At 42.0% G+C, this 25,906-nt stretch overlaps 1 protein-coding gene across 5 annotated transcripts in view; it reads left to right on the forward strand.

Moving 5' to 3' along the window:
• Positions 1–25,906, forward strand: part of acot9.1 (acyl-CoA thioesterase 9, tandem duplicate 1) — a 93,696-nt gene extending 67,790 nt beyond the window's left edge. For 3 of the 5 annotated variants that reach the window (XM_068040223.1, XM_068040224.1, XM_068040222.1), the window contains 7 exons: positions 386–497; positions 4,679–4,769; positions 9,103–9,195; positions 18,007–18,092; positions 18,830–18,917; positions 22,467–22,617; positions 23,879–25,906. In XM_068040223.1, coding sequence (XP_067896324.1) covers positions 386–497; positions 4,679–4,769; positions 9,103–9,195; positions 18,007–18,092; positions 18,830–18,917; positions 22,467–22,617; positions 23,879–23,937 — 680 coding nt within the window. In that variant the 3' untranslated portion in view covers positions 23,938–25,906. The remainder of the gene's footprint in view (positions 1–385; positions 498–4,678; positions 4,770–9,102; positions 9,196–18,006; positions 18,093–18,829; positions 18,918–22,466; positions 22,618–23,878) is intronic. The other 2 variants (XM_068040225.1, XM_068040226.1) reach the window with 2 other exon arrangements.

The following is a 25,906-nucleotide window of genomic DNA, read 5'->3' on the forward strand; positions in this document are numbered from 1 at the left end:
TATCTTGAGAAATATAGTTTGAAGTTAACTCCTTTTAAAATTTGTTTCTTTCATCCTTTATTTATGGTTTAATGCATTTTGTGGATCCATTTCACCGCTTGCCCAGTTCTGAACTTGGCAAAAGTAAACTTATACATCTCTTGTGGCATTACTTATCATTAATCCGAGGTATTTTCTGATGTTCATTGCCTGGGATGAACTCTTTCTATTACCACATTAAGTTACTAACCCCCATCATGGTGTAGAAGTTTTCTCCCTCACCTTCCTTTATCAGGAGAAAACTTATCTTCGGTTTCTTTAAGGGATGAAGGTTATTTTTACATTCTCACCTTTTGATGTTGGCAGTGAATTTACCAAAATCACATTTTTTATGTTCATATTCTAGTAAACAAAGCAAAACGAGCTAAGCTAAAGGAGACCTCATTATTGAGAGCAGCACCAAATGAAGAAGAGAGAAAAATTATACATGAAATGTTCCTTGCGACTCTGGATTTGCGGTAAGTGGAATTTATAGAATTTATTTCCAGGTAAACTGCAAGGCTGCTCTATAGCCTCCTGTCAGCCTAGTTTCACAACCCACAACAGTCTTGTATTCCCTCCCACACCCTTCAATCTTCCAACTCTGAACTTGTGTGCATTTCCACATTATCACCCCATTGGTGGCAAAGCCTTCAGCTCCTTTGGTGCCACTCTTTGGACCTTCCTCTGTAAAACCCTTTGACTCTCAACTTTTTCCACCTTCAAGAATCACCTCAGAATCCATGTTTTCACAGAAGGTTTCTGTGAGCCCTCCTAAGCTCTCCTTCCTATGGTTTGGCATCCATCCTTTCTATCGATTTCTTCTTGGCTCCTTTATTTGTAAAATGGTGTAACGTGTTTTCTACTTTAAAGGCACTTTATAAATATAAGTTGGTGTAATGGAAGAATGGAACTGATTTGCATTATGATAAAACTTCCAACTGAAGGTGATTAGCTTAAGCTTGGTACAGCTAGATATCAAAATCCGTATGGAAAATGATTCTTCCTGTTTAACGTTTGTAATTTATGTGCAGTGGTTTCCTTTCAGAATAAGTTTATGGAGGGTGGAAGATGGGATGCCAGCCAGGAGAGCGTTGGAATATTAGAGTCTGGAGGTAGCAAATTATGGATGATGGTTTTGGCAACAGATGGCTTAGACAGGAGCGGAAAAGGACAAAATTGGAATTAGGTAGGCCTGGTGATGGAGGTGATATGGGGTCAAAGGGTCAGCTCAGGGTCAATAGGATACTGAGGTTGCAGTCAGTCTGGTTCAGCCTGAGACAGTAGTCAAGAGGTGGGTGGAATTGGTTGCTAGGGAACTGAGTTTGTGGCAGTGACTGAAGGCAATGGCTTCAGTCACCCCCACGTGTAGTTGGAGCAATTTTGACTCATCTTGATCTGGATCTTGGACAAGCAGTTTGACAGCACAGAAGCAGTGGAGGGATGGAGAGAAGTGGTGAAATAGAGCTGGGTATCACAAGCGCACCTGTGGGGTGTTTTTGGATATTGTTGCCAAGGGGCAGCATGTAGATGGGGAATTGGAGGGTTAAATCCTTCAGGGGATTTCAGAGGTAATGGGGTAGGAAAAGAACTCGTGCAGGGGATGCTGTGGCTTACCTGGATAGGTAAGAGTGGAATGAGGCGAGGGCAGTCCCATTCAGCTGGACAATGGAAAGACTTTGGAGGAAGTTGGTGTGATCAATTGTGCCAGAGGCTGCAGACAGGTCAAGAAGGATGAGAGGTGTTGTCATTTGTGACTTTGATTAGGGCTAGTTCGGCACTGTGCAAGGGGCAGAAACCCAGTTTGAGAGGTTCAAACATGAAGTTGTGGGAAAGATGGGCACACATTTGGGAGGTGACACCATGCATGGGAGGCTGGGGAAAACTCAAGATTCTAGCTCCTTACTCAATTCAATTTTCAGAACCATTCTGACTTTCTCTGTGTTAGTCTCAGCCTGTAATATCCTCTGGGTTAGGCTAAACACACCTCTGAGCTCTGCCTCTTCTATTCCCAATTCTTCTAGACTATGTTTTAGCACCTCACATTCCTTCTCTCACTGTTCACATTGGAGCCTCTCCACAACTTCAGTTTTGTGCCCTCTGTTTTATCATTTAATTCTTTCATCGTTCATAATCCTTCAGATATCGATGAGTCATGACTAGATTACAATTCTTTATTCCCTACCTCTGGCACTGTTAACCTGATTCTTCAATATTTCATTCTTGGTTTGAAGAAGGTCCCTTTCTACAGAAACATTTTCGGTACAGCTTCTGAACAGTCCCTAAGCTTCCTACATTTCACTTCTTGCAGCTGTTTAAGCCTTTGCCACTGCTCTGTATACTGAGTTGTAAGTTGGCTATTTTTCTTAGTCTGGTTTTTCCCTGGCCTGCCCTCTGAAGCACAAAGAATAGACCTCGAACCATAGTGGGCTTTGTAACTGAGTAAGCCTACCAAGCACTGTATCATGGCCTTAGCTGGGTTTGCTGGTGCTAGTAATTCCTCAACTTTAAGGACCGATTTATTTATTTTTTCTCCCCTGCACCCCCACCCCCGCACTCCCATCCAATGTTAATCCAGGTACTTACTACTTACTGGATTGTTCTGACACCTTATCCAATTTAGTCGCTAGCTAATACCAGCAATATTTACTTGTAATTAATCTTCTGCCGATGAAGGCTGATCCTTCCCAAAATAGATATGGAATACTTAACAAGTCACTTTTAAACTCCTGGCTTTACTTACCACATTTATCAGATTTTAGCTACTCTGACTAATCTTACTGTTTACAGAAATACATAGGATAGTATAGCACAGAAGGAAGCCATTCAGCCCACTGAGTCTGCACTGGCTGTTTTGAAGAGCAATCCAGTTAGTCCCACTGCTCCACTCTTTCCCCATATCCCTGCAATTCTTTTCTCCTTCAAGTATTTATCCAATTCCCTTTTGAAGGCTACTATTGAATCTATATCCACCACCCTATTAGACAGTGCATTCCAAATCCTAACAGCTTGTTGCGTAAAAAGTTTTTTTTCTCATGTCGCTGGTTCTTTCCATTTATCTTAGATCTATGCCCTTTGTTTATTGTCCCTTCAGCAACTGGAAACAGTTTGTCTTTATTTACTCTATCTAAACACCTCTATCAAATCTCCTCTTCGCCTTTGCTGTAAACAAGCCCAGTTTCTCCAGTCTAACTACATAACTGTAATCCCTCATCCGTGGAGCCATTTCTAGTAAATCTCTTCTGAATCCTCTCCACATCGTTCCTAAGGTGTGGTGCCCAGAATTGGACACAATACTCCAGCTGAGGTTGAACTAGTGCGTTATATAGGTTTAGAATAACTTCCTGGCTTTTGTACTTTATTTATAGAGCCCATATGCTTTGTTTACCTGTTCTGTCACCATCAAATATTTGTGCACAACACCCTCAGGTGCCTCTGTTCTTGCACCCCCTTTAAAATTGTACCATTTAGCTTGTGTTATCACGCTTTATTCTTCCGACCAAAATATATCACCTCACACTTGGTGTTGAATTTCATCTACCTTATGTCCGCTGTTTACCAACCTGCCCTCTTGAAATCTATTACTATCTATCTCATTGTTTACTGCACTTCCAAGTTTTGTGCCACCTATATCCCAAGTCCAAGTCATTCATTTATTATAAAAATAGCAGTGATCCTCATAGCAAACCGTGGGAATGCCACTGTATACCTCCTTCCAGTCTGAAAAACAGCTGTTTTCTATCCCTTAGCCAATTTTTATATCCATGCTACTACCACCTCTTTTATCCCATGGGCTTCATTTTTGCTAGCAAGCCTAATATACGGTACTCTATCAAACGCCTTTTGAAAGTCCATAGACGAGTCGAATATAATACTTCATTAGGAAATATTGTATTGATATAACATTGTAAACATGCAAGTCCGGCACTTCCACAGTAATTTACACCAGGCCAGCTCACAGGATGGAGCCTTAGACACCCTATGGTTGATCACCAATGTCTTAAGTCCAAGTTGCACCCACCAGGCCACAAGATTACACATAAATCTTTACGCATCTTTACTTCTGATCATCAGATATGATGTAAGCATAGCACCATATGCTGTTCTCTTTGTTTGAAAAATGGTAGAAACTGTTTCTGTAGTTCAAACAGTAGGCCTCATCCCTTCAATCTTTGAAGGTTTCTCTGTTCAGTGTGTTCTCCATTATACTTCTGTATACATGGCAACTTTGCATAACTAATTTAAATTTATACATTCATGAAGTCTTGTGATACAGTTATCATCTAAGTTACAGCATGTACCCTCTATACTCGTTAACCTATGCTACCTTCTGTTCATGTCAAGTTCTCCTACCACAAGTCATTTTCTATTATTATTCCTAAAGCCTACAGCAAGTCTTGATTATGTGCTCAAGTCCTGAGCCAAGGCTGACACCAGTTCTAGGATAAAATCTGCAGTAATTTTTTTGTTGGCTTTTGGATTTGAACAGGATATTCAAAGATAAGCATAAAGATTGGCACAATCAATATGCTGAGTTTAAAGTGGCACTGACTTTGGAAACATAGCAGACTGTTGTGGAGGTTGGTGATTGAAAGGAGAGAGAACTAGAAAATACTTAATTGCTGCTCATCACAAACTAACCACTGACTGATATTTTTAGGACAGTAAGCTTCAGTAGTCGGATCTTACCAGAGAATTCAATGTGGATGGAACATACAAAGCTCAAAAGTCTAGAGATATGTCATCCAGAGGTATGTGATAACTGTAAGCATTCAATGCAACCATTTTATGTATATTAAAACTCAATTCTTGTTATAATATGTTAAATCTGTTCAAAAAACTACAGCTATCCTGAGTGTTGCTTACTTGTCACTTATATTCACTATTCCCATTTTCTCCCTTCTCTGTAAAATGTCTTGAGCTGTTTACCTACATTAAAGGTACTCCATAAATAAGAGTTCCTGAACTAGTTTTAGCAGAGGACTGCATAATTTTCATAATGAAAACTGCCAGTTGGAGGTACTCTGGATGTGATTACTTTGGGTCTGATGCAGCTAGATACAGAAAATCATTTTCTTCTTTAGCTCTTGAGCCTAAGTAGTATGGAGTAGAAGGGGCTAAGGCTGAGTCTTGCACCCCCCCCCCCCCCCAACCTCAGGTCTGGGTTTGGGGTCTCAGAAGGTCAAGGAGACAGGTCGTATCTCTCCACAAAGGGTGAGGAAAATTGACTGAGGTATTTTCATTGTGCCCCAGTGAAGTGCCAACAGTGAAGCAATGTTTCAATCCATCTTCTGTAAAAAGAGGAGAATACATGTGTGATGTTCCAGTTGCTAGTATGGAGATTAAGGGTCCTGTTAGAATCCCTAGCAGTGCTACTTCTAAACCAGATATTGGGCAGTGAACCACTCCATATAATGGGAGTTGCTTGTGTTGATGGGAATTGTGATTTAAGCTGAATCAGACTGGAAGCAGAGTCTTTGAATATTTTTAAGGCAGTGGGAGATAGATTCTTGATGAGCAAGAATGTGAAAGATTATTGGGGGTAGGCGAGAATGTGGAACAAAGAACAAAGAAAATTACAGCACAGGAACAGGCCCTTCGGCCCTCCAAGCCTACGCCGATCCAAATCCTCTATCTAAACCTGTCGCCTATTTTCTAAGGGTCTGTATCTCTTTGCTTCCTGCCCATTCATGTATCTGTCTAGATACATCTTAAAAGACGCTATTGTGCCCGCGTTTACCACCTCCGCTGGCAACGCGTTCCAGGCACCCACCACCCTCTGCGTAAAGAACTTTCCACGCATATCCCCCCTAAACTTTTCCCCTTTCACTTTGAACTCGTGTCCCCTTGTAATTGAATCCCCCACTCTGGGGAAAAAGCTTCTTGCTATCCACCCTGTCTATACCTCTCATGATTTTGTACACCTCAATCAGGTCCCCCCTCAACCTCCGTCTTTCTAATGAAAATAATCTTAATCTACTCAACCTCTCTTCATAGCTAGCGCCCTCCATACCAGGCAACATCCTGGTGAACCTCCTCTGCACCCTCTCCAAAGCATCCACATCCTTTTGGTAATGTGGCGACCAGAACTGCACACAGTATTCCAAATGTGGCCGAACCAAAGTCCTATACAACTGTAACATGACCTGCCAACTCTTGTACTCAATACCCCGTCCGATGAAGGAAAGCATGCCGTATGCCTTCTTGACCACTCTATTGACCTGCGTTGCCACCTTCAGGGAACAATGGACCTGAACACCCAAATCTCTCTGTACATCAATTTTCCCCAGGACTTTTCCATTTACTGTATAGCTCACTCTTGAATTGGATCTTCCAAAATGCATCACCTCGCATTTGCCCTGATTGAACTCCATCTGCCATTTCTCTGCCCAACTCTCCAGTCTATCTATATTCTGCTGTATTCTCTGACAGTCCCCTTCACTATCTGCTACTCCACCAATCTTAGTGTCGTCTGCAAACTTACTAATCAGACCACCTATACTTTCCTCCAAATCATTTATGTATATCACAAACAACAGTGGTCCCAGCACGGATCCCTGTGGAACACCACTGATCACACGTCTCCATTTTGAGAAACTCCCTTCCACTGCTACTCTCTGTCTCCTGTTGCCCAGCCAGTTCTTTATCCATCTAGCTAGTACACCTTGGACCCCATGCGCCTTCACTTTCTCCATCAGCCTACCATGGGGAACCTTATCAAACGCCTTACTGAAGTCCATGTATACGACATCTACAGCCCTTCCCTCATCAATCAACTTTGTCACTTCCTCAAAGAATTCTATTAAGTTGGTAAGACATGACCTTCCCTGCACAAAACCATGTTGCCTATCACTGATAAGCCCATTTTCTTCCAGATGGGAATAGATCCTATCCCTCAGTATCTTCTCCAGCAGCTTCCCTACCACTGACGTCAGGCTCACCGGTCTATAATTACCTGGATTATCCCTGCTACCCTTCTTAAACAAGGGGACAACATTAGCAATTCTCCAGTCCTCCGGGACCTCACCCGTGTTTAAGGATGTTGCAAAGATATCTGTTAAGGCCCCAATTATTTCCTCTCTCGCTTCCCACAGTAACCTGGGATAGATCCCATCCGGACCTGGGGACTTGTCCACCTTAATGCCTTTTAGAATATCCAACACTTCCTCCCTCCTTATGCCGACTTGACCTAGAGTAATCAAACATCTGTCCCTAACCTCAACATCCGTCATGTCCCTCTCCTTGGTGAATACCGATGCAAAGTACTCATTTAGAATCTCACCCATTTTCTCTGATTCCACGCATAACTTTCCTCCTTTGTCTTTGAGTGGGCCAATCCTTTCTCTAGTTACCCTCTTGCTCCTTATATATGAATAAAAGGCTTTGGGATTTTCCTTAACCCTATTTGCTAAAGATATTTCATGACCCCTTTTAGCCCTCTTAATTCCTCGTTTCAGATTGCGCCTACAATCCCGATATTCTTTCAAAGCTTCGTCTTTCTTCAGCCGCCTAGACCTTATGTATGCTTCCTTTTTCCTCTTTGCTAGTCTCACAATTTCACCTGTCATCCATGGTTCCCTAATCTTGCCATTTCTACCCCTCATTTTCACAGGAACATGTCTCTCCTGCACGCTAATCAACCTCTCTTTAAAAGCCTCCCACATATCAAATGTGGATTTACCTTCAAACAGCTGCTCCCAATCTACATTCCCCAGCTCCTGCCGAATTTTGGTATAGTTGGCCTTCCCCCAATTTAGCACTCTTCCTTTAGGACCACTCTCGTCTTTGTCCATGAGTATTCTAAAACTTACGGAATTGTGATCACTATTCCCAAAGTAGTCCCCTACTGAAACATCAACCACCTGGCCCGGCTCATTCCCCAACACCAGGTCCAGTATGGCCCCTTCCCGAGTTGGACTATTTACATACTGCTCTGGAAAACTCTCCTGGATGCTCCTTACAAATTCTGCTCCATCTAGACCTCTAACACTAAGTGAATCCCAGTCAATGTTGGGAAAATTAAAATCTCCTATCACCACCACCCTGGAGTTGAGGATACATTCAGATCAGCCATGATCTTGTTGAATAGCGGAGCAGGCTCGAGGGGCCTACTCCTGCTCCAGATTCGTGTGTTAGTAAAGAGTGTACTTGGACGGAGGGACCTGGGGGTGCATGTGCATAGATCTTTGAAGGTTGCAGGACATATTGAGAAGGTAGTTAGCAAAGCCTGTGGGACCTTGGGCTTCATAAATAGGGTTATTGAATATAAAAGCAGGGAAGTTAGGCTGAACCTTTATAAAGCTCTGGTTAGGCCTCAACTGGAGTATTGCACCTAGTTCTGGTCACAACACTTTAGGAAGGATGTGAGGGCCGTTGAGAGGGTGCAGAGGAGATTTACCAGAATGGTTCTAGGGATGGGAGATTTTAGCTGCAAGGTGAGGTTGAAGAAACTGGGTTTGTTCTCCTTGGAGCAAAGAAAATTGAGGGGAGATTTGACAAAGAAAAGCTGTCTGCATTAGCTGATGGTACAAGGACTGGGGAACGCAAGAGATGCAGAGGAAGAACTTTTTTATGCAGTGTGTGGTAATGACCTGGAACACTCTGCCTTCGAAGGTGGTGGAAGCAGAGACAATGAATAATTCCAAAAGGAAATTTGATGGGCACTTGAGGGAATTAAACTTGCAGGGATAGAGTGGGGGAATGGGACTGATTAGATTACTCTACAGAGAGCTGGCATGGACACGATGGGCTAAATTGCCCCCTTCTGTACTGTAAATGATTGTGATTCTCTATGACTGACAGAATATCTAGGTTGAAACTCAAAAGTTATGACACCCCTCTTTATGCAGACTGAATAAAACCTCGAGTGATCTTTCAGGAGGTTTCACTGTTCATTGAAAAATATTTTGACGCTTTTCTCCTCATTTTGGTTTACTCGTTCTGTTGGGAAATGATCTTGTAAGTTACTCCTCAAAATAATAGGGTTCAAAGGCAATTGTTGATGTTTACATAGTATTAAGAATACAGTGAAAAAGTAATGGCAGTGATTACTCATACTACTCTTAACTGCACACTTACTTACAGGGCTACCAGAGAATTCATCCTTGCTACAGTTCCAAGCTTGGTGTAGTCGGACGTGAATCGGATCCCGAAGTATCTATTCTAATCACCCAACTTGTAAACATTTCTTTCACTCTAGCTACATTTCACCTGCTGGCTTTCACATTACCTCATACAGTTAACTACCATTATTCCAGGTTTAACAGAAATCATTTGATAATGGGTTTACCTTGACTGAGCTGTCACTCAAATCATTCAGTTGGAGGCAATTACAGAGGCCCAATACTTTAGTCATCACTTGACCACATTCCTCATCAGTGTTCTCAGAGGAGTTAACCAACTGCAACTTCTTAAATGGCTGGCACCATTTACCTGTCAATTATCTCACAGCTGCTACACATATGGAGACCATTGCAGCCATCTAACAAAGTAAATCTGCTTTTGCCCCTCATTCGTGGGATGTGAGTGTTACTGGCAAGACTGGAGTTTATCACCTATTCCTAATTACCCTTGAGAAGGTGGTGGTGGTGAGCTGCCTTGAACTGCTGCAGACTTTGTGGTGTAGGTACACCACAGTACTGTAAGAGAGAGAGCTCCAGGATTTTGAGCCAGCAGCAATGAAGGAATGGTACTATTATTCCAAGTCAGGATGGTGTGTGACTTGGACAGGAAATTGGAGGTGATCGAGTTCCTGGTGCCCTTGTCCAGGTGCTGGAGGTTCTGGATTTGGTAGGTGCTGTCAAAGAAGCCTTAACGAGCTGCTGCAGTGCATCTTGTAGATGGTACACACTGCTGCCACTGTGCACCAGTGATGGAGGGAGCGAACGTTTGTAGTGGATGGAGTGCCAATCAAGGGGGCTGCTTTGTCCTGGATGGTGTTGAGCTTCCTGTGTTGTTGGAGCTGCACCCATCCAGGCAAGTGGAGAGTATTTCATCACACTCCTGACTTGTGCCTTGTAGATGGTGGACAGGCTTTGGGGAGTCAGGAGGTGAGTTACTCGCCGCAGGATTCCTAGCCTTTGTCCTGCTCTTGTAGCCACAGTATTTGTGTGGTACTTATCTTATCAGCTACATGTCCCCATATTTCCTTTTCATTTCACTGGAAATGAAATGGAAGCTGATATTTCCAGCCTTTGAGAAGAAACTTACTTGACAGGCAAAAGCTAAAAATAACAATGAATGAACCCTTTCCTTCCAATTCCTTTCCCTCTCCCTGTTTTTCCCCTTTATTTCACTTCTGAAAGCAGTAACTCATACTCTCAGGTTCAGTAGTGATGGCAGTCCTCCACTATTTCACTCATATACTTTATGTGCATGGGCAGTAAGCATGAGGGCCATCATCATTAAATTCAACCTTTACCAGGTGTCCAGAAATATACACCTCCCAAAAGGGTTTTCTGATCATCAAGAACCCAACCTAATGCTCCTTTTCCCTGTCTGTATTGCTCCAACTACTCTGCTGATTGGATCAGCAGACTCGGGGAAAAACCAAGGATTGATTCATTAGGAATAAAACCAGATGGACCACAGGGCATGACCTAGGCACTGGAAATGACAGTGGCACACTCTGCCCAGTCGACCCTGCCAAGTCCTCTTTACTAACATCTGGGGGCTTGTGCCAAAATTGGGAGAGCTGTCTCACAGACGTCAAACAACAGCCTGATATAGTCATACTCACCGGATCATACCTTGCAGCCAATGTCCCAGGTTCTTCCATCGCCATTCCTTGGTATGTTCTGTCCCACAGGCAGGACAGACCCACCAGACTTGGCAGCACAGTGGTATACATTCAGGAGGGAGTTGCCCTGGGAGACCTCAACATCGACTCTGGACCCCATGAAGTCATGGCATCAGGTCAAACATGGACAAGGAAACCTCCTGCTGATTATCACCTACTGCCCTCCCTCCGCTGATGAGTCAGTACTCTTCCGTGTTGAACAGCACTTGGAGGAAGCACTGACAGTGGTATCAAGCAGCAGTTGTTTAGCAATAACCGGCTCAGTCACGCTTAGTTTGAGTTCTGCCAGAGCCACTCAGCTCCTGACCTTATTATAGCCTTAGTTCAATCATGGACTAAAGAGGTGAGGTGAGAGTTACCACCCTTGCCTTGAAGGCAGCATTTGACCGAGTATGGCATAAAGGAGCCCTAGTAAAACTGGAATCAATGGAAATCAGGGGGAAAACTCCCCGCTGGTTGAAGTCGTACCTATCACAAAGGAAGATGGCTGTGGTTGTTTGAGGTCAATCATCTCAGCTCCAGGACATCACTGCAGGTGTTCCTCGGGTTAGTGTCTTCGGCCAAACCATCCTCAGCTGCTTCATCAATTACCTTCCTTCAATCATAAGGTCAGAAGTGGGGATGTTCGCTGATGATTGCACGATATTAAGCACCATTCACAACTCAGATACTGAAGCAGTCCGTATAGAAATGCAGCAAGACCTGGTCAATATCCAGGCTTGGGCAGATAAGTAGCAAGTAACATTCGCACCACACAAGTGCCAGGCAATGACCATCTCCAACAAGAGAGAATCTAACCATCTCCCCTTGACAGTCAATGGCACTACGATCACTGAATCCCCTACTATCAACATCCTGGGGGTTACCATTGACCAGAAACTTAACTGGAGTAGCCATATAAATACCGTGGCTACAAGAGCAGGTCAGAGACCAGGACTCCTGTGGCGAGTAACTCGTCTCCTCACTCCCCAAAGCCTGTCCACCATCTACAAGGCACAAGTCAGGAGTGTGATGGAATACTCTCCACTTGCCTGGATGGGTGCAGCTCCGTCAACACTCAAGAAGCTCGACACCATCCAGGACAAAGCAGCCTACTTGATTGGCACCCCATCCATAAGCATTCTCTCCCTCCACCACCGATGCACAGTGGCAGCAGTGTGCACTGCAGCAACCTCCTTCGACAGCACCTTCCATGCCCGTGACCTCTACCATCTAAAAGGACAAGAGCAACAAATGCATGGGAACATCACCATCTACAGGTTCCCCTCCAAGTCACACAACATTCTGACTTGGAATTATATCGTTGTTCCTTCACTGCCACTGGGTCAAAATCATAGAACTCCCTTCCTAACAGCACTGTTGGTGTACCTACACCCCAAGGACTGCAGCAGTTCAAGAAGGCAGCCTTCTGAAGGGCAATTAGGGATGCGCAATAAATGCTGGACTAGCCATCGATGCCCACATCCCATATAAGGAATAAAAAAAACCTTGTTAATACACAAGGTAAGATCACATGGGGTTATGAGCAATTTATTAGTTCGAATAGAGGATTGGCTAACCAACAGAAAACAGAGAGTTGGGATAAATGGGTCTTTTTCTGGTTGGCAAGATGTAACAAGTGGGGTGCCACAGGGTTCGGTCCTTGGGCCCCGACTATTTACAATCTATATTAATGACTTGGATGCGGGGATAGAAGGTACTATAGCCAAATTTGCAGATGACACTAAAATAGGTGGGATAGTAAGTTGCAATAAAGAAATAAGAAATTTACAAATGGATATGGATAGGTTAGGTGAATGGGCCAAAATTTGGCAGATGGAGTTTAATGTGGAGAAGTGTGAAGTTGTCCATTTTGGTTGGAAGAGTAGAAAGGCAAATTATCTAAATGGAGAGAAACTTCAGAGTGCTTCAGAGCAGAGGGATCTGGGTGTCCTCGTGCATGAATCGCAGAAAGCTAGAATGCAGGTACAGCAGATAATAAGGAAGGCAAATGTAATTTTGGCATTTATTGCTGAAGGAATAGAGTATAAAAGTAGGGAAGTGTTGCTGCAACTGTACAAGGCATTAGTGAGACCTGGAGTGTTGTGTAGTTTTGGTCCCCTTACTTAAGGAGGGATGTAGTTGCATTGGAGGCAGTTCAGAGGAGGTTCACTAGATTGATTCCAGGGATGAGGGGTTTGTCTTATGAAGAGAGATTGAGCAGTTTAGGCCTTTACTCTCTCGAGTTTAGAAGAATGAGAGGAAATCAAAGTGAGGTACATAAAATGATTCAGGAGATTGACAAAGTAGACGTAGAGAGGATGTTTCCTCTGGTGGGGCAATCTAGAACGAGAGGTCATAGTTTTAGGATAAGGGATGGAAGATCTAAAACAGAGATGAGGAGAAATTACTTCTCTCGAAGGGTTGTGAGTCTGTGGAATTCACTACCCCAGAGTGTAGTGGATGCCGCGACATTGAGTAAATTTAAGGAGCAGATAGATAGATTTTTAATTAGTAATGGGTTGAAGGTTATGGAGAATAGGCAAGAAAGTGGAGTTGAGGCTGAGATGAGATCAGCCATGATTGTATTGAATGGTGGGGCAGGTTCGAGGGGCTGAATTGCCTATTCCTGCTCCTAGTTCTTATGTTCTAATCTACCTGTCACAGGGAGGTGTGCCCATCTACTTGGGAACATTGGTCGGGAATTGGAAAGACCCTGGGAAAACTGGTTGACGGTTGAGAGACTGTAAAAACACTGGTCAAGATTTGGGAGGCCTTGGGAACACTGGTTGAGGTTTGGGAGGCCCTGGGAATACTGGCCAGTGTTTGGGAGATCCCAGGAGCACTGGCCGGGGATGGGGATGCCCTGGGAGCACTGGCCGGCGTTTGGGAGGCCCCGGGAACTCCCGTCAGTGAGTGGGATGCCCTGCTAGGTAACGTAAACATAGTTTAACAGGTGCATCTCTTGAGTTGATCTTGCCACCACATTCTTTATGCTTGAACTCTTTGTCTTCGGAGTTGAAGGTTTTTTTGGTACAGCAGTTTCTGAGGTGAACCTATACTGGGTGGTGTTTTGTGTGCATGTTCTGGTATAAGCATTGGTATTAAACCCTTTAACTGAATTTGGAATAGATTCACATGTTGTGGAAAAATTGTGGGACAATTGCAGATAATGGAGACAGGTCTTTGTACGCATGTCATCCAACACTGGTTTCAAAGCTGGGTACTAAATCAACCTCTGGTTCTGTTGATTATCATGTACCAATTGGTTATCCAAGGCCAAGTAAACTTTGATCCAGTATGACGCAAGTAAACAATTCACTAGTTCAATTTGAATTTTTTTCCCCCAAAAAACTCAAGTGATATTAAATACAATTATAAAAACTAGCAGGTCCTCAGTAACTGAAAGCAATACCATTAAGTGGTGGAGACAGTCTTTAGGTGGAAAACTGAACGACTTAACTGATGGGATAGAAAGTCACATATCCAAATTTGCAGACAACTCAAAGATAGGTGGCATTGTAAGTATTCTAGATTGAAGCGTAACATTACAGAAAAAATGATAGGTTTAGTGAATGGGCAAAACTATGGCGAATGGTTTTCAGTGTTGTCAAATGTGAGGTCCTCCACTTAGGATCTAAAAAAGATAGAAAGGTGTACTTTCTAAATGATAAAAAGCTAGAAACAGTGAGATCCAAAGAGACTCGGGTTCCAAATACATAGATCATTAAAATGCCATGAACAGGTACAGAAAATTATCAAAAATGCTAATGGTCTAGAATCTAGATTACAAGGGGGTAGAAGTCATGCTTCAGTTATATAAAGCCCTGATTAGACCACGCTTAGAGTATTGTGAGCAGTTCTGGGCACCAGCTGAGGAAAGATATGTTGCTCTTGGAGGGAATGCAGTGTAGATTTACCATAATGATACCTTAACCCCAAGGGTTAAATTACGAGGTGATATTACACAAACTAGTGTTGTATTCTCTGGAATTTAGAAGTGGGGTGATTTGATATATTTTTCAAGGTATTCAGGGAATAGATAGCATGGATAGAGACAAACTATTTATTCTGGTTGGGGATTCCAGGATTAGGGAGCATAGCATCAAAACTAGAGCCATGTCTTTCAGGAGTGAAGTTACGTGCAAAGGGTGGTAAAAGTTTGGAACTCTCTTCCACGAATGGCAATTGATGCTGGATCAAATGTTAATTTTAAGACTGAGACTGATAGATTTTTGTTATCTAAAGGTATTAAGGGATATGGGGCAAAGGCCCATATGGAGTTAGGCCATAGATCTGCCATGATCTAATTGAATGGTGGAAATGGTTCGAGGGGCTAAAGGGCCTCTTTCTGGTCCTATGTTCTTAAGGCCTGCTTCAAAATGAGGCTTTGAATGAGAGTGGCCAAGTTCACCACATGTGTAGTGTCAGGCAAACCCCACTTGCCAAGACTGAGGCACACATTATTTTGCCACATGAACAAAAAGTTAAAAATTGCAAACCCTGACTGGAAGGACATTTACATAGTACTAGACAATGTTGAAACAATGGGGACTCAGCAGTTGCTTCTCCAGTACAGAGAAGTGGTCAGACCAGTTTTAGTCACATGGCTAACTGGCTGCTGCAGAGAAATTTGAACTTCCAACAAGGAATGTGAAGATATGGCACTTTTCACAACCTTGGAATATCCCAACTTGCTTCACAGCCAATTATAGAATGATTACAGCACAGGAGGCCATTCGACCAGTTGAGTACGTGCCTGCTGTCTGCAAGATCAATTCAGCTAGTCCCACTCTGCCCTTTTTCCCCATAACCCTGCAATTTTTTTTTATCTTCAGGTGCTTATCCAATTCCCTTTTGAAAGTCACAATGTGCAGTAAAGACCATTGCCTCAACAAGGCTCTCCCTCCTGTATCATAGCTCTTCCATTATAGCTACCAGTCTGATTTTTGAATTGCCTAATGTTTTTGCCTCTGCTGCCCCCTTTGGGAAATTGTTCAGATTTTTATCACACTTTTAGTAAAGAAATCATTCCTTCTTGTCCTGCTTTTTGGCTTTATTTAAATAATCTCGTTTACCCAAGGTAGTGTTATGTCTATCTCAGCAAGCATTCCCCTTGATTTGCCCTTTTCCAGACTGTAATACTTAGCTTCAGCAATCTTTATTCCGAGTTCAACTCTTTTATATTTGGCATCTATCTTGTTGCTCCCCTCTGGGCCATTTGGTGCTTGTATAATGTCTGTGAAATAACATGTCATTATGATGAAAACTGTCTCAAGTTTGTGCTCAAGTATAAAGAAAGAAAAACATGCATTTATATGGCATTTTTCACAACCTTTGAATATCTCAACCTGCTTCACAGTCAATCATAGAATAGTTACAGCACAGGAGGCCATTCAGCCAGTTGAGTTCGTGCCTGCTGTCTGCAAGATCAATTCAGCTAGTCCAATTTCGTGCCCTTTTCCCTGTAACTCTGCAATTTTTTTTTATCTACAGCTGCTTATCCAATTCCCTTTTGAAAGCCACAATGAAATCTGCCTCCACCATCCTCTCAGGCAGTGTGCATTCCAGATCCTAACCACTCACTGTGTAAAAAAAAAAAAAAAAGTTTTTCCTCATGTCGCCTCTGCTTCTTTTGCCAATCACCTTTATATTGGTGTCCTCTGTTTCTCAATCCTTCCGCCAATGGGAACAGTTTCTCCCCGTCTACTCTGCCAAGATCCATCTTGATTTTGAATATCTCTATCAAATCTCCTTTCCTCCTTCTGAAGAGAACAACTCCAGCTTCTCCATTCTATCCTCATAATTGAAGTGTCTCATCCCTGGAACCATTCTCGTGAATCTTTTCTGCACCCTCTTTGAAGCCTTCACATCCTTCCTAAAGTATGGTGCCCAGAATTGGACACAATATTCCAGTTGAGGCTGAAACCAGTGTTTTTGTAAAGGTTCATTGTAATTTCCTTGCTTTAGTACTCTATGCCTTGATTTATAAAGTCCAGGATCCCATATGCCTTTAGAACCACTTTCTCAACCTGCCCTGCCACCTTAGATGATTTGTGCACATATACCCCAAGTGTCTTGGTTCCTTTAGAATTGCACACTTAAGTTTATATTGCCTCTGCACGTTCTTCCTAATAAAATGTATCACCACATTTCTCTGCATTAAATTTCATCTGTCATTTGTTTGCCCATTCCCCCAGCCTGTCTGTGACCTCTTGAAGTCCAGCACTATCCTCCTTATGGTTCACAATACTTCCAATGAAGTACTTTTGAAGCGTAGTCACTGTTGTAGGAAAAAAAGACACATTAAAACTAATCATACATGGACTGCAGCAGTTCAAGAAGGCAGCTCACTACCACCTTCTCAAGGCGAATTAGGGATGGGAAATAAATGCTGGTCTTGTCAGCGATGCCTATGTCCCATGGATGAATATTTTTTAAAAAGCATAAACTTTGAAACCTTTTTTTGATTGAGATAAATTTTCAAGGTCTTATTTAAATAGCTAGAGGGGCAGGTTGGCCATCAACTAATTATCCACTATTTGTTTGTAAGATCAACCTTTCAATGGAAAATTACTGAAAATGGTCCCCCTCCCTGAAGCAAACCATTTTTGTGACAGCAATGATGTTTTTGTATGAAGCTTTTTGAGGTGATTTTCCTGAAAATGTGTTGCTATATTCAAAGAGTTACATGCATAACACAACTTTAGGCAGTGCCAAATTATATACACAAATGAGTTACTGTAACTGTGTGTATTAATTTATCTCCTTGTACGTTGATTCTCCAGGAGCTAATTAAAGAATATTTTCACTGTTTCTGGAAGATCTCTTGCAGACTTTTCTGAATGTTTTAGCTGGAGTTGCGTCTCCTCCCCAACATCCATAAGCAACCAAATAACCTCTTGAGCAATGCCATAGAAGATCTGATATTTATAAAGTGTTAAAACCTTCTAGACAACTGTTGTGGTGTTTGCATTGTGTTCTTATGCGACCATCTACTGCAGAATACTACATTGTCTCAAGCATTATTTTTAAATAAAACAATTCATTAAAATTATTTTAAATTTTTTTACCTTTCTGCCTATTAAAAGTTGAGGTTTTGCCCTTTGTATTGAAGTGTATGTTTATAAAAGATGTGTAGATCTATTATTGAACTGTTGGTGCACTATATAGGTGAACAGTACAGTAACTTGTCCTTTTCTTAAAATCAGGAACGTAATATTTTCAACAAAATCTTTGGCGGGTTTCTGATGAGGAAAGCCTTTGAGTTGGCATGGGCAAATGCTTGTGTCTATGGGTAAGAACCTTGTATTGTGTGTATATTGTGCATATGCATTAATGAGTTTGGGAATTTGAACACTCTCATTACATTTCTTCATTGATAGTTATATATAATGTAGGGTTCCCCCCTCATATTATTGGTACTACTGTTTTTTTTACATTTCACTTTCTATTTGACTGATTTGACCCTGTTTCTCCAAAACTCTGCTTCCAGGCACTAGATAGACAATCAAATGGGCTGTAATAATGCAAGTGTTTCCAGGAAACTCATATTTATCTGTTTTCTCTCCACTCATTTAACCATGGCCCTACATTATCAGTAGTCTTTCAGAAAGTCTAACCTTGGGTGGATAATCTGTCTTTATGGGCAGATTTCACTCTTTGGCTGTGTGTGCCCATCAACATCACCAAAAGCTTGCAATGTAGAGTGGAAAAGGTCTGTCCACTGTTACCAGCAAAACCAGTGCAGCCCTCTTGATGTTTCAGGTTGCTGGTTCAGTGCCATCACAGTTGTATTTCTCCACACAGCTGGGTCAGAGTGATCTTGATTGAGGGCTTGGAATAATTCTCTCTCTTAACGACAGTCAGTGTGTGGCAGTACAGCAACTAGGGCAGGAAGAAATGAAGGGAACATTACCCTTGTATGCACAAAGTGGGTTAATATATCTTTAACTGAGTTTTTAAATACATTGTTGCTGAAGTCCTCTGTTTTCTATCTGGAACTTTCTCAAATCCTTGTTTATTTTCTTTCAGGGGTTCAAGACCTTATGCAATTGCTGTAGATGACATCCTGTTTCAGAAACCAGTTGAGATTGGTTCCCTGTTGTACCTTTCATCACAGGTAATGTATACATTTACAGGATGAAGTGTCAGTCTAGTTTAATGTGTCTTGCTGATTGCAAGATTATTCACCCCATTTCAGTTGATCCATCCAGAAAAACCCAAAACTGAGCTCTGGTGCACCTCACTATGTACCCTTCCCTCTCTCATATCAACATATCAAAGTGAAAGGGGAAAAGTTTAGGGGGGATATGCGTGGAAAGTTCTTTACGCAGAGGGTGGTGGGCACCTGGAACGCATTGCCAGCGGAGGTGGTAGATGCGGGCACGATGGAGTCTTTTAAGATGTATCTAGACAGATACATGAATGGGCAGGAAGAAAAGAGATACAGAACCTTAGAAAATAGGCGACATGTTTAGAGAGAGGATCTGGATCGGCGCAGGCTTGGAGGGCCGAAGGGCCTGTTCCTGTGCTGTAATTATCTTTGTTCTTATATCTTCTACCCTTCCACCAATTTTTTTTTCCTTTCCCAAGATGTACCCTGGATCCACACAGCAATGAGTATAACTAATAGCAGTTGTGCCTGACCAAACAACAGTTAGACTCTAAGTGAGTTCAGGCTGTATTTACATTTAACAATTAAGACTTTCTGACCTTAATTGAACAGGTCAACTTAAACACCTTAGCAAAGTTATGTTGTGTAATCAGTATGAGAAAAGGCAATCTGACCAAGATGTGTTTGACCCATATCCCCATCCTTCCATTGCCCTTTCTTTCTCTCCACTAATCCTCTAGGAGAGGGAAAAAAAGGACCTACAGCCGGTTCATGAACCTTTATCAAAAATTCCTCTCCAGTCTCTCAAAGATGATTTAAGGGCATTTAAGTGGTCATTGGATAGACATATGGATGAAAATGGAATAGTGTAGGTCAGATGGTTTCACAGGTCGGCGCAACATCGAGGACCGAAGGGCCTGTACTGCGCTGTAATGTTCTAATTCTAATACATTGTGTATTACATGGTGTAATATTCCTATTATAAATTAACATTTCAGCCCATTTCATCCTCTGTCAACATCCCTAAAACAGATTATCTCATCATTATCACATTGCTATTTGTGGGAGCTTGCTGTGCACAAATTGGCTGCTGCATTTCCTACGTTGCACTTTTTTTGGATGCGAAAGGAAGCAAGAGATATGGAGATACTGCTGAAAGGTGGAGTTGAAGTAGAAGATCAGCCATGATCTTATTGAATGCTGGAGCAGGCTTGAAGGGTCGTATTTCTTATGTTCATTGTCTGTAAGACGTTTTGGGACATCCTGAGGTTGTGACAGGCACTATATATATGCAAGTCTTTATTTACTGTGCACATTGTCATGGTAATATATTTTAAAAGGTACATCTAGCACACATCTGATGCCACACATTGCTACAGGTTTAAGAGATGTTGGGTGCTAGTGAACCTGAAACTAATGAGTACATTCCAGTCTGCAGAAGTCTCCTGACTAAATAACAATCAAACCCTGAGAAACAAATAATCTTGACTCAAAATCCACAGTCAGAAACCAGTTACTTAAAAAAAGGGCGAGGAGGAAAAGCATCAATGAAATCACTCAATGTATATTTTGAAAATGTTTTTGTCTACCTTGTTTTGCCAGTAACCAGAGCTTATGCTGCTAAATTTTTTTCAATAAAATAAATATTTCTTAAAAGCCATAATTCACAACCAAACCATTAAACTTTCCCAATCAGTGCCCTGTTTGTATTTGTAATCTCACCAACTTTGTCTCCCTTTGGAGACCTGACTTCCTTTTGGGTGCTGGGATTGTGTTCTCCAGGCTTCCTACAGTTATCACTGTCAGCTACCCTAAATGATCAGCCTCAACCATGAAGTAGGCTACAACTTAAAGGGCATCACACTCATTCTGTGCAAACACTATAGAATGTAGCTCCTCGACTACAGATTTAGGCTGCCTCCCAACTGAGTGTAAATAATACAACACAAGCCATCATTGGGACTTCTTTTGGGCCTCCTTATCTCGAGAGACAATGGATACGCGCCTGGAGGTGGTCAGTGGTTTGTGAAGCAGCGCCTGGAGTGGCTATAAAGGCCAATTCTGGAGTGACAGACTCTTCCACAGGTGCTGCAGAGAAATTTGTTTGTTGGGGCTGTTGCACAGTTGGCTCTCCCCTTGCGTCTCTGTCTTTTTTCCTGCCAACTACTAAGTCTCTTCGACTCGCCACAATTTAGCCCTGTCTTTATGGCTGCCCGCCAGCTCTGGCGAATGCTGGCAACTGACTCCCACGACTTGTGATCAATGTCACACGATTTCATGTCGCGTTTGCAGACGTCTTTATAACGGAGACATGGACGGCCGGTGGGTCGTAAATAATACAACACAAGCCATCATTGGGACTAGTTAACCTCTTTTGAAGGTAGATGTGAAACAGAATAAAGCATGAGCTTTAACTGGGATAAATCTGACAGGAAAAAACATATAACTGACAATGCATAGGGGCTTGTGATGCCTGATGAACTACAGTGCAGCTTTTACCCACCCTCCACTCCCATCCCTAGCCTCTGCCTGCTTCAGGCTCTCCACTTTGTAACTCCCAGTTACTGAGTACAAGACTCTGAGCTTGTTTCATCTACGCTTCGACATGTGCCTGCCTGCTCCACTCTCGCTCTATGTTGTATTTTGGACTCAACCGCTGTGCTTCCCAACCTCCTATTCCTTACAACACTTTTACAAAGTGCAAGTCCTGGCATGTTCTATGACTGCTCAGTCTTGTTATAAAACAACATAGCATTTCCCACACAACTGGCCAGAAGTTGTGTTCCAGGCTACCCATGAACAACAGCACAAGAGAGCTTCAAACATATTGTAATTGAAAATTCTGATGGAATGCAAGATGCTGGAAGGCTGCTTTTACAAATACATGATACCTACTGGCCACTTTATCTAGAACGGACAGAAAGAAGCGGGCAGCACCTCCACTATCTCAAGGCTCCTCGCTGGTACAATGCATTCATAATGTGTCCCCTGAGTATTCATCTCAAAATAGAGCAACTTGCTCGATTGCACATTCAACAGGGTCGTTACTGCACTGAAGCACTGTGCTTAGTTGTCAACTTATTCATGTTTACTTATTGTTCTATAGTCTCTTTGTTTTACCTATTCCAGCGACGTTATGAAATAGTAATCGATAAAATTAAGAATGTTAATGCCTTATTTGGGCGGCACAGCGCAGTGGTTAGCACCGCAGCCTCACAGCTCCAGGGACCCGGGTTCGATTCTGGGTACTGCCTGTGCGGAGTTTGCAAGTTCTCCCTGTGACCGCGTGGGTTTTCGCTGGGTGCTCCAGTTTCCTCCCACAGCCAAAGACCTGCAGGTGATAGGTAAATTGGCCATTGTAAATTGCCCCTAGTGTAGGTAGGTGGTAGGGAATATGGGATTACTGTAGGGTTAGTATAAATGGGTGGTTGTTGGTCGGAACTCGGTGGGCCGAAGGGCCTGTTTCAGTGCTGTATCTCTAAAATAAAAATAAAATAAAAAATATGAACCAGCTGTTGTGTGTTTCATAAACAATGTCCTTTCCACACTCCACAGGTTTGTTACACTGAAAGCAACTTTATCCAGGTCAGAGTGCACAGTGAGGTTGTAGACCCACTCACAAAACAGCACAGTACCACCAATATCTTTCATTTCACCTTTGGCTCTGAGAAAGAAGTGATGCAGGTTATCCCAAAGACCTATGGAGGTAATGCATTTCTGATTTCATCCAGGCTTCTGATCTAAGAGCAGCTTCAGTCAGCTGTTCACACTCGGTTAAAGTGCAAATAGCTTAGTGATGAGATTCTGGCTGCAGCTGCTAACAATTAAGAGAGGCAGTTGCTAAGTGAGATTTCCTGTTTATTATATGTTGGTTACTTACCTTTTTGGTTTTACCACCCACTGTGTATAACAGGTAAAATTGTGTCAGTACCAATATGCCCCCTATAAACTGTGGGGACTGTACTACAGGCTATAATCCATGTTGCATGTACATCAATGTGCTATTTAATAGTGAGAGAATATGGAGGAAATACTATACATGGAATTTAAAACTTTTTTTCTGAAATAGGTTGGGACTGGATAACTCGTGAGTAATGAGGTCTATTGGTCTCCATAAATATAATAAATGGTGTTGTGGTTTCTTAGACATTATAAATTATTTTTCTGCTCTCTGGTTATGGATGAAACTGGCAAGAGGATGTTTATTCTCCATCCTCATCAACTTTGCACTTGCTAGGCCACTTCAGAGTCAACAATGTGATGTGGGACTGGAGCAACCTTTGTGTTCCTCGAACTGAATACATCTTGAACGGTTGACACGGAGAGAGAAACTTGACTTTCTGAATCTCTGATATTACTACTGGGCAGTAAAGAAGGGACATATCATAGGCCAGATTCCAGGCTATGACCCAGCATGTCCCTGACAACTTCTGTACAAAATCTACTCTCCATCTAACCTCTCACTCCTCCAACCCCACCCCCCCAAAAAAATGCACCAAAGATTTCTCCCCCCACCCCCACCCCCACCGGCCCCCATTCTATCTTAACTCACGCCTATATAATAGAGTATGATGCTCCCAGAAGTATGCAACTCAAGGGGGTTCAGGGCCCGGAATGAGAAGGGTGCCTGCTGGAAGGCGATGAACAGAAGAGTAACCTCCAGCTTGCTCTTATGCACATCAGCTTGTCCAGTCCAGGGCAGCACTGGCTGCCAGTCTCTTCAACTGCACTCAGAACATTGCGCTAGGTGACTAGAGAAAGAAAATACGGGGAGTTCATTCCCAAATAAAAAAGGGCTGACTTTACAGTGATGTTGTCCTGCTACCATCAAGAAGGTTCCTGTGGCTGTAACTTTTATTTCCTGTTTACTTGTTTTAAAAAGCTGTGCTGCTAAAATTGAGATGTTGAGCATCTGCTCCTAAAAAAAAAAATATCTGGCAGTCTGATATTCTGGTTTCTACTTACAGAATCTATGCTTTACTTGGATGGAAAACGACACTTTAAAGCACGCACCATCAGAAACTAAAGTCTGGCCAGCTTCCTCCAGCCAATTAGCCAGAAAATAATGCCATATAATAAAAACAGAAAAGTGCTGGAAATACTCAGCAGGTCTGGCAGCAAAGCAGTGGAGAGAGAGAGAAAAAGAGTTAATGTTATATTTACAGCATCTGCGGTATTTTACTTTTATTTTAGAAAATAATGTCAGCCTGAAATGTCGGGTCAATTAAAGATATTTGGTTTTTGCATATTTGCTGTTTTTTTTAAAGTGCATTTATACTTTCTAACAATATTTACAGACCTTCCAGTTACTTCACTAACTTTAATTGTACGACAATGCTTAAAGTTTTTTGTTTACTGTATACAATTTGTAGTAGACACATGTATTTAGCAACATAGCTCTTTGACAAACCTCCATTATACCACCGCTTAAAGGGTAGAAGTGACTGTTGGTGGTCACAGTGCATGAGAGCCTAATGTGTTTCTATGACATTCCCCTTCTATTTTAACACATTAAGCCAGCAGACAGGGGACCACAGCATGAACACATTAGGTATCCGTTCACCATTATCAGCAAGTGATTCTTTCGACCTTGTAGTCTATTGACCATGTTTATTTGTCCATGTTCAATTTGGCTGCAAGGGCCACTGCTGGATGTAAGAGAAGCTGTGTTACATGTGTGTATTAGTACAGGGTGGAAGAGAAGCCATGTCATGTGTGATATTGGTGCACGGTTTATTTTTGTTAAATGTCTGTTAAATGTGCATGGGTAAAATGTCATGGTACTGTTTATTTTTTTTTTACTTGAAAATCAAATCATATAATCAAAAAAGTTGTAGGTACAATTATTTTGGTTTCTGTTTAGTCAAAGAGAATTCATGCATAGGAATTGAAACATAAGCTTGCTGGGTTTTCTTTTACTCTTCATATATATCCAAATATACTTACACAAGATATTTTCTTTGCTAGCTACATACTGGTGGCATGGGGGAAAAAAGTTCCCTGTGCAGGTACAGTGTTTAAAAAGAGATTTGTTTACATTAGTGCCACAGTAACCCATTCATTTAAAATGTATGGGTTGCCTCTGGTGTCAAAGTAATGCCAAGTAGGATCTTTCGGGTTACCTGTCTTAATGATTTGAAACAACTGCCTATAGCGCCTATAATAACTTCAATCTTTGCTGTGTAAAATACAATACATTATGCTGTAGATTGTGAAATTCACCAAAAGGTTCTCACTGTAAACTTACTTGGGTAGTGTAATTCAGGCTGTCCTCCACACACCTGTGCCATTAAAAGATTTTACGCTCTTCAGTCACAACTTAAATTTACGGATTTCCTTATAAAATCGTTGTCCCTTAACAGTTGCTTCTGTGCTGTTCCCATGAATTAGTGAAAGTTTCACAAATTACCTTACTGTCCCAGCTCTGTGTTGATATTTCTCTTAAAAATAAAGCTGGACTGTCTTTTCATGTCTGGGATCTGGGTTCAAATCTAATAAAATTGGTGGAATACAAATCTGTGTAAAGGCCTGCTGTCAAATGACTTTGGGCATTTTCAACATAATCGTTGCAAAGCATTCCACAAAACACTAAATTGACATTCTAACTTGAGACGTCTGGAAGCAGTACTCATACAGCAGGAAATGCTGTTCAAGGTCAGGAGCTGATAGACGTTGGAGAGAGCAAAGTGAGATTTACACTGGCTCTGTATACAAGTACCTGATCTTAGAACCCACTACTGTTGCATTCTCTATTTCTTGCTCTGCTGAACACAAAAGAAAATGTAAATTATTTCAATTATCATTTTCACAATCCTCACACTGTCATTGTCATATTAAGACTGGTGCCTCTTAATAAAACAATCTTGGATTATGCACATTTTATCTCAGTCCTGTTTTAGTTTACAGTAATAGTTCCTGGATGGTGTCAGAAGAGGGATGATTATCTTTTGTATGTGAAAGTAAAATGAATAAAGGTGTTTTTCAGTCATGGAAAA

Source organism: Heterodontus francisci, chromosome 10 (genome assembly GCF_036365525.1).
Source record: "Heterodontus francisci isolate sHetFra1 chromosome 10, sHetFra1.hap1, whole genome shotgun sequence".
In the NCBI taxonomy this organism is placed as follows: domain Eukaryota; kingdom Metazoa; phylum Chordata; class Chondrichthyes; order Heterodontiformes; family Heterodontidae; genus Heterodontus; species Heterodontus francisci.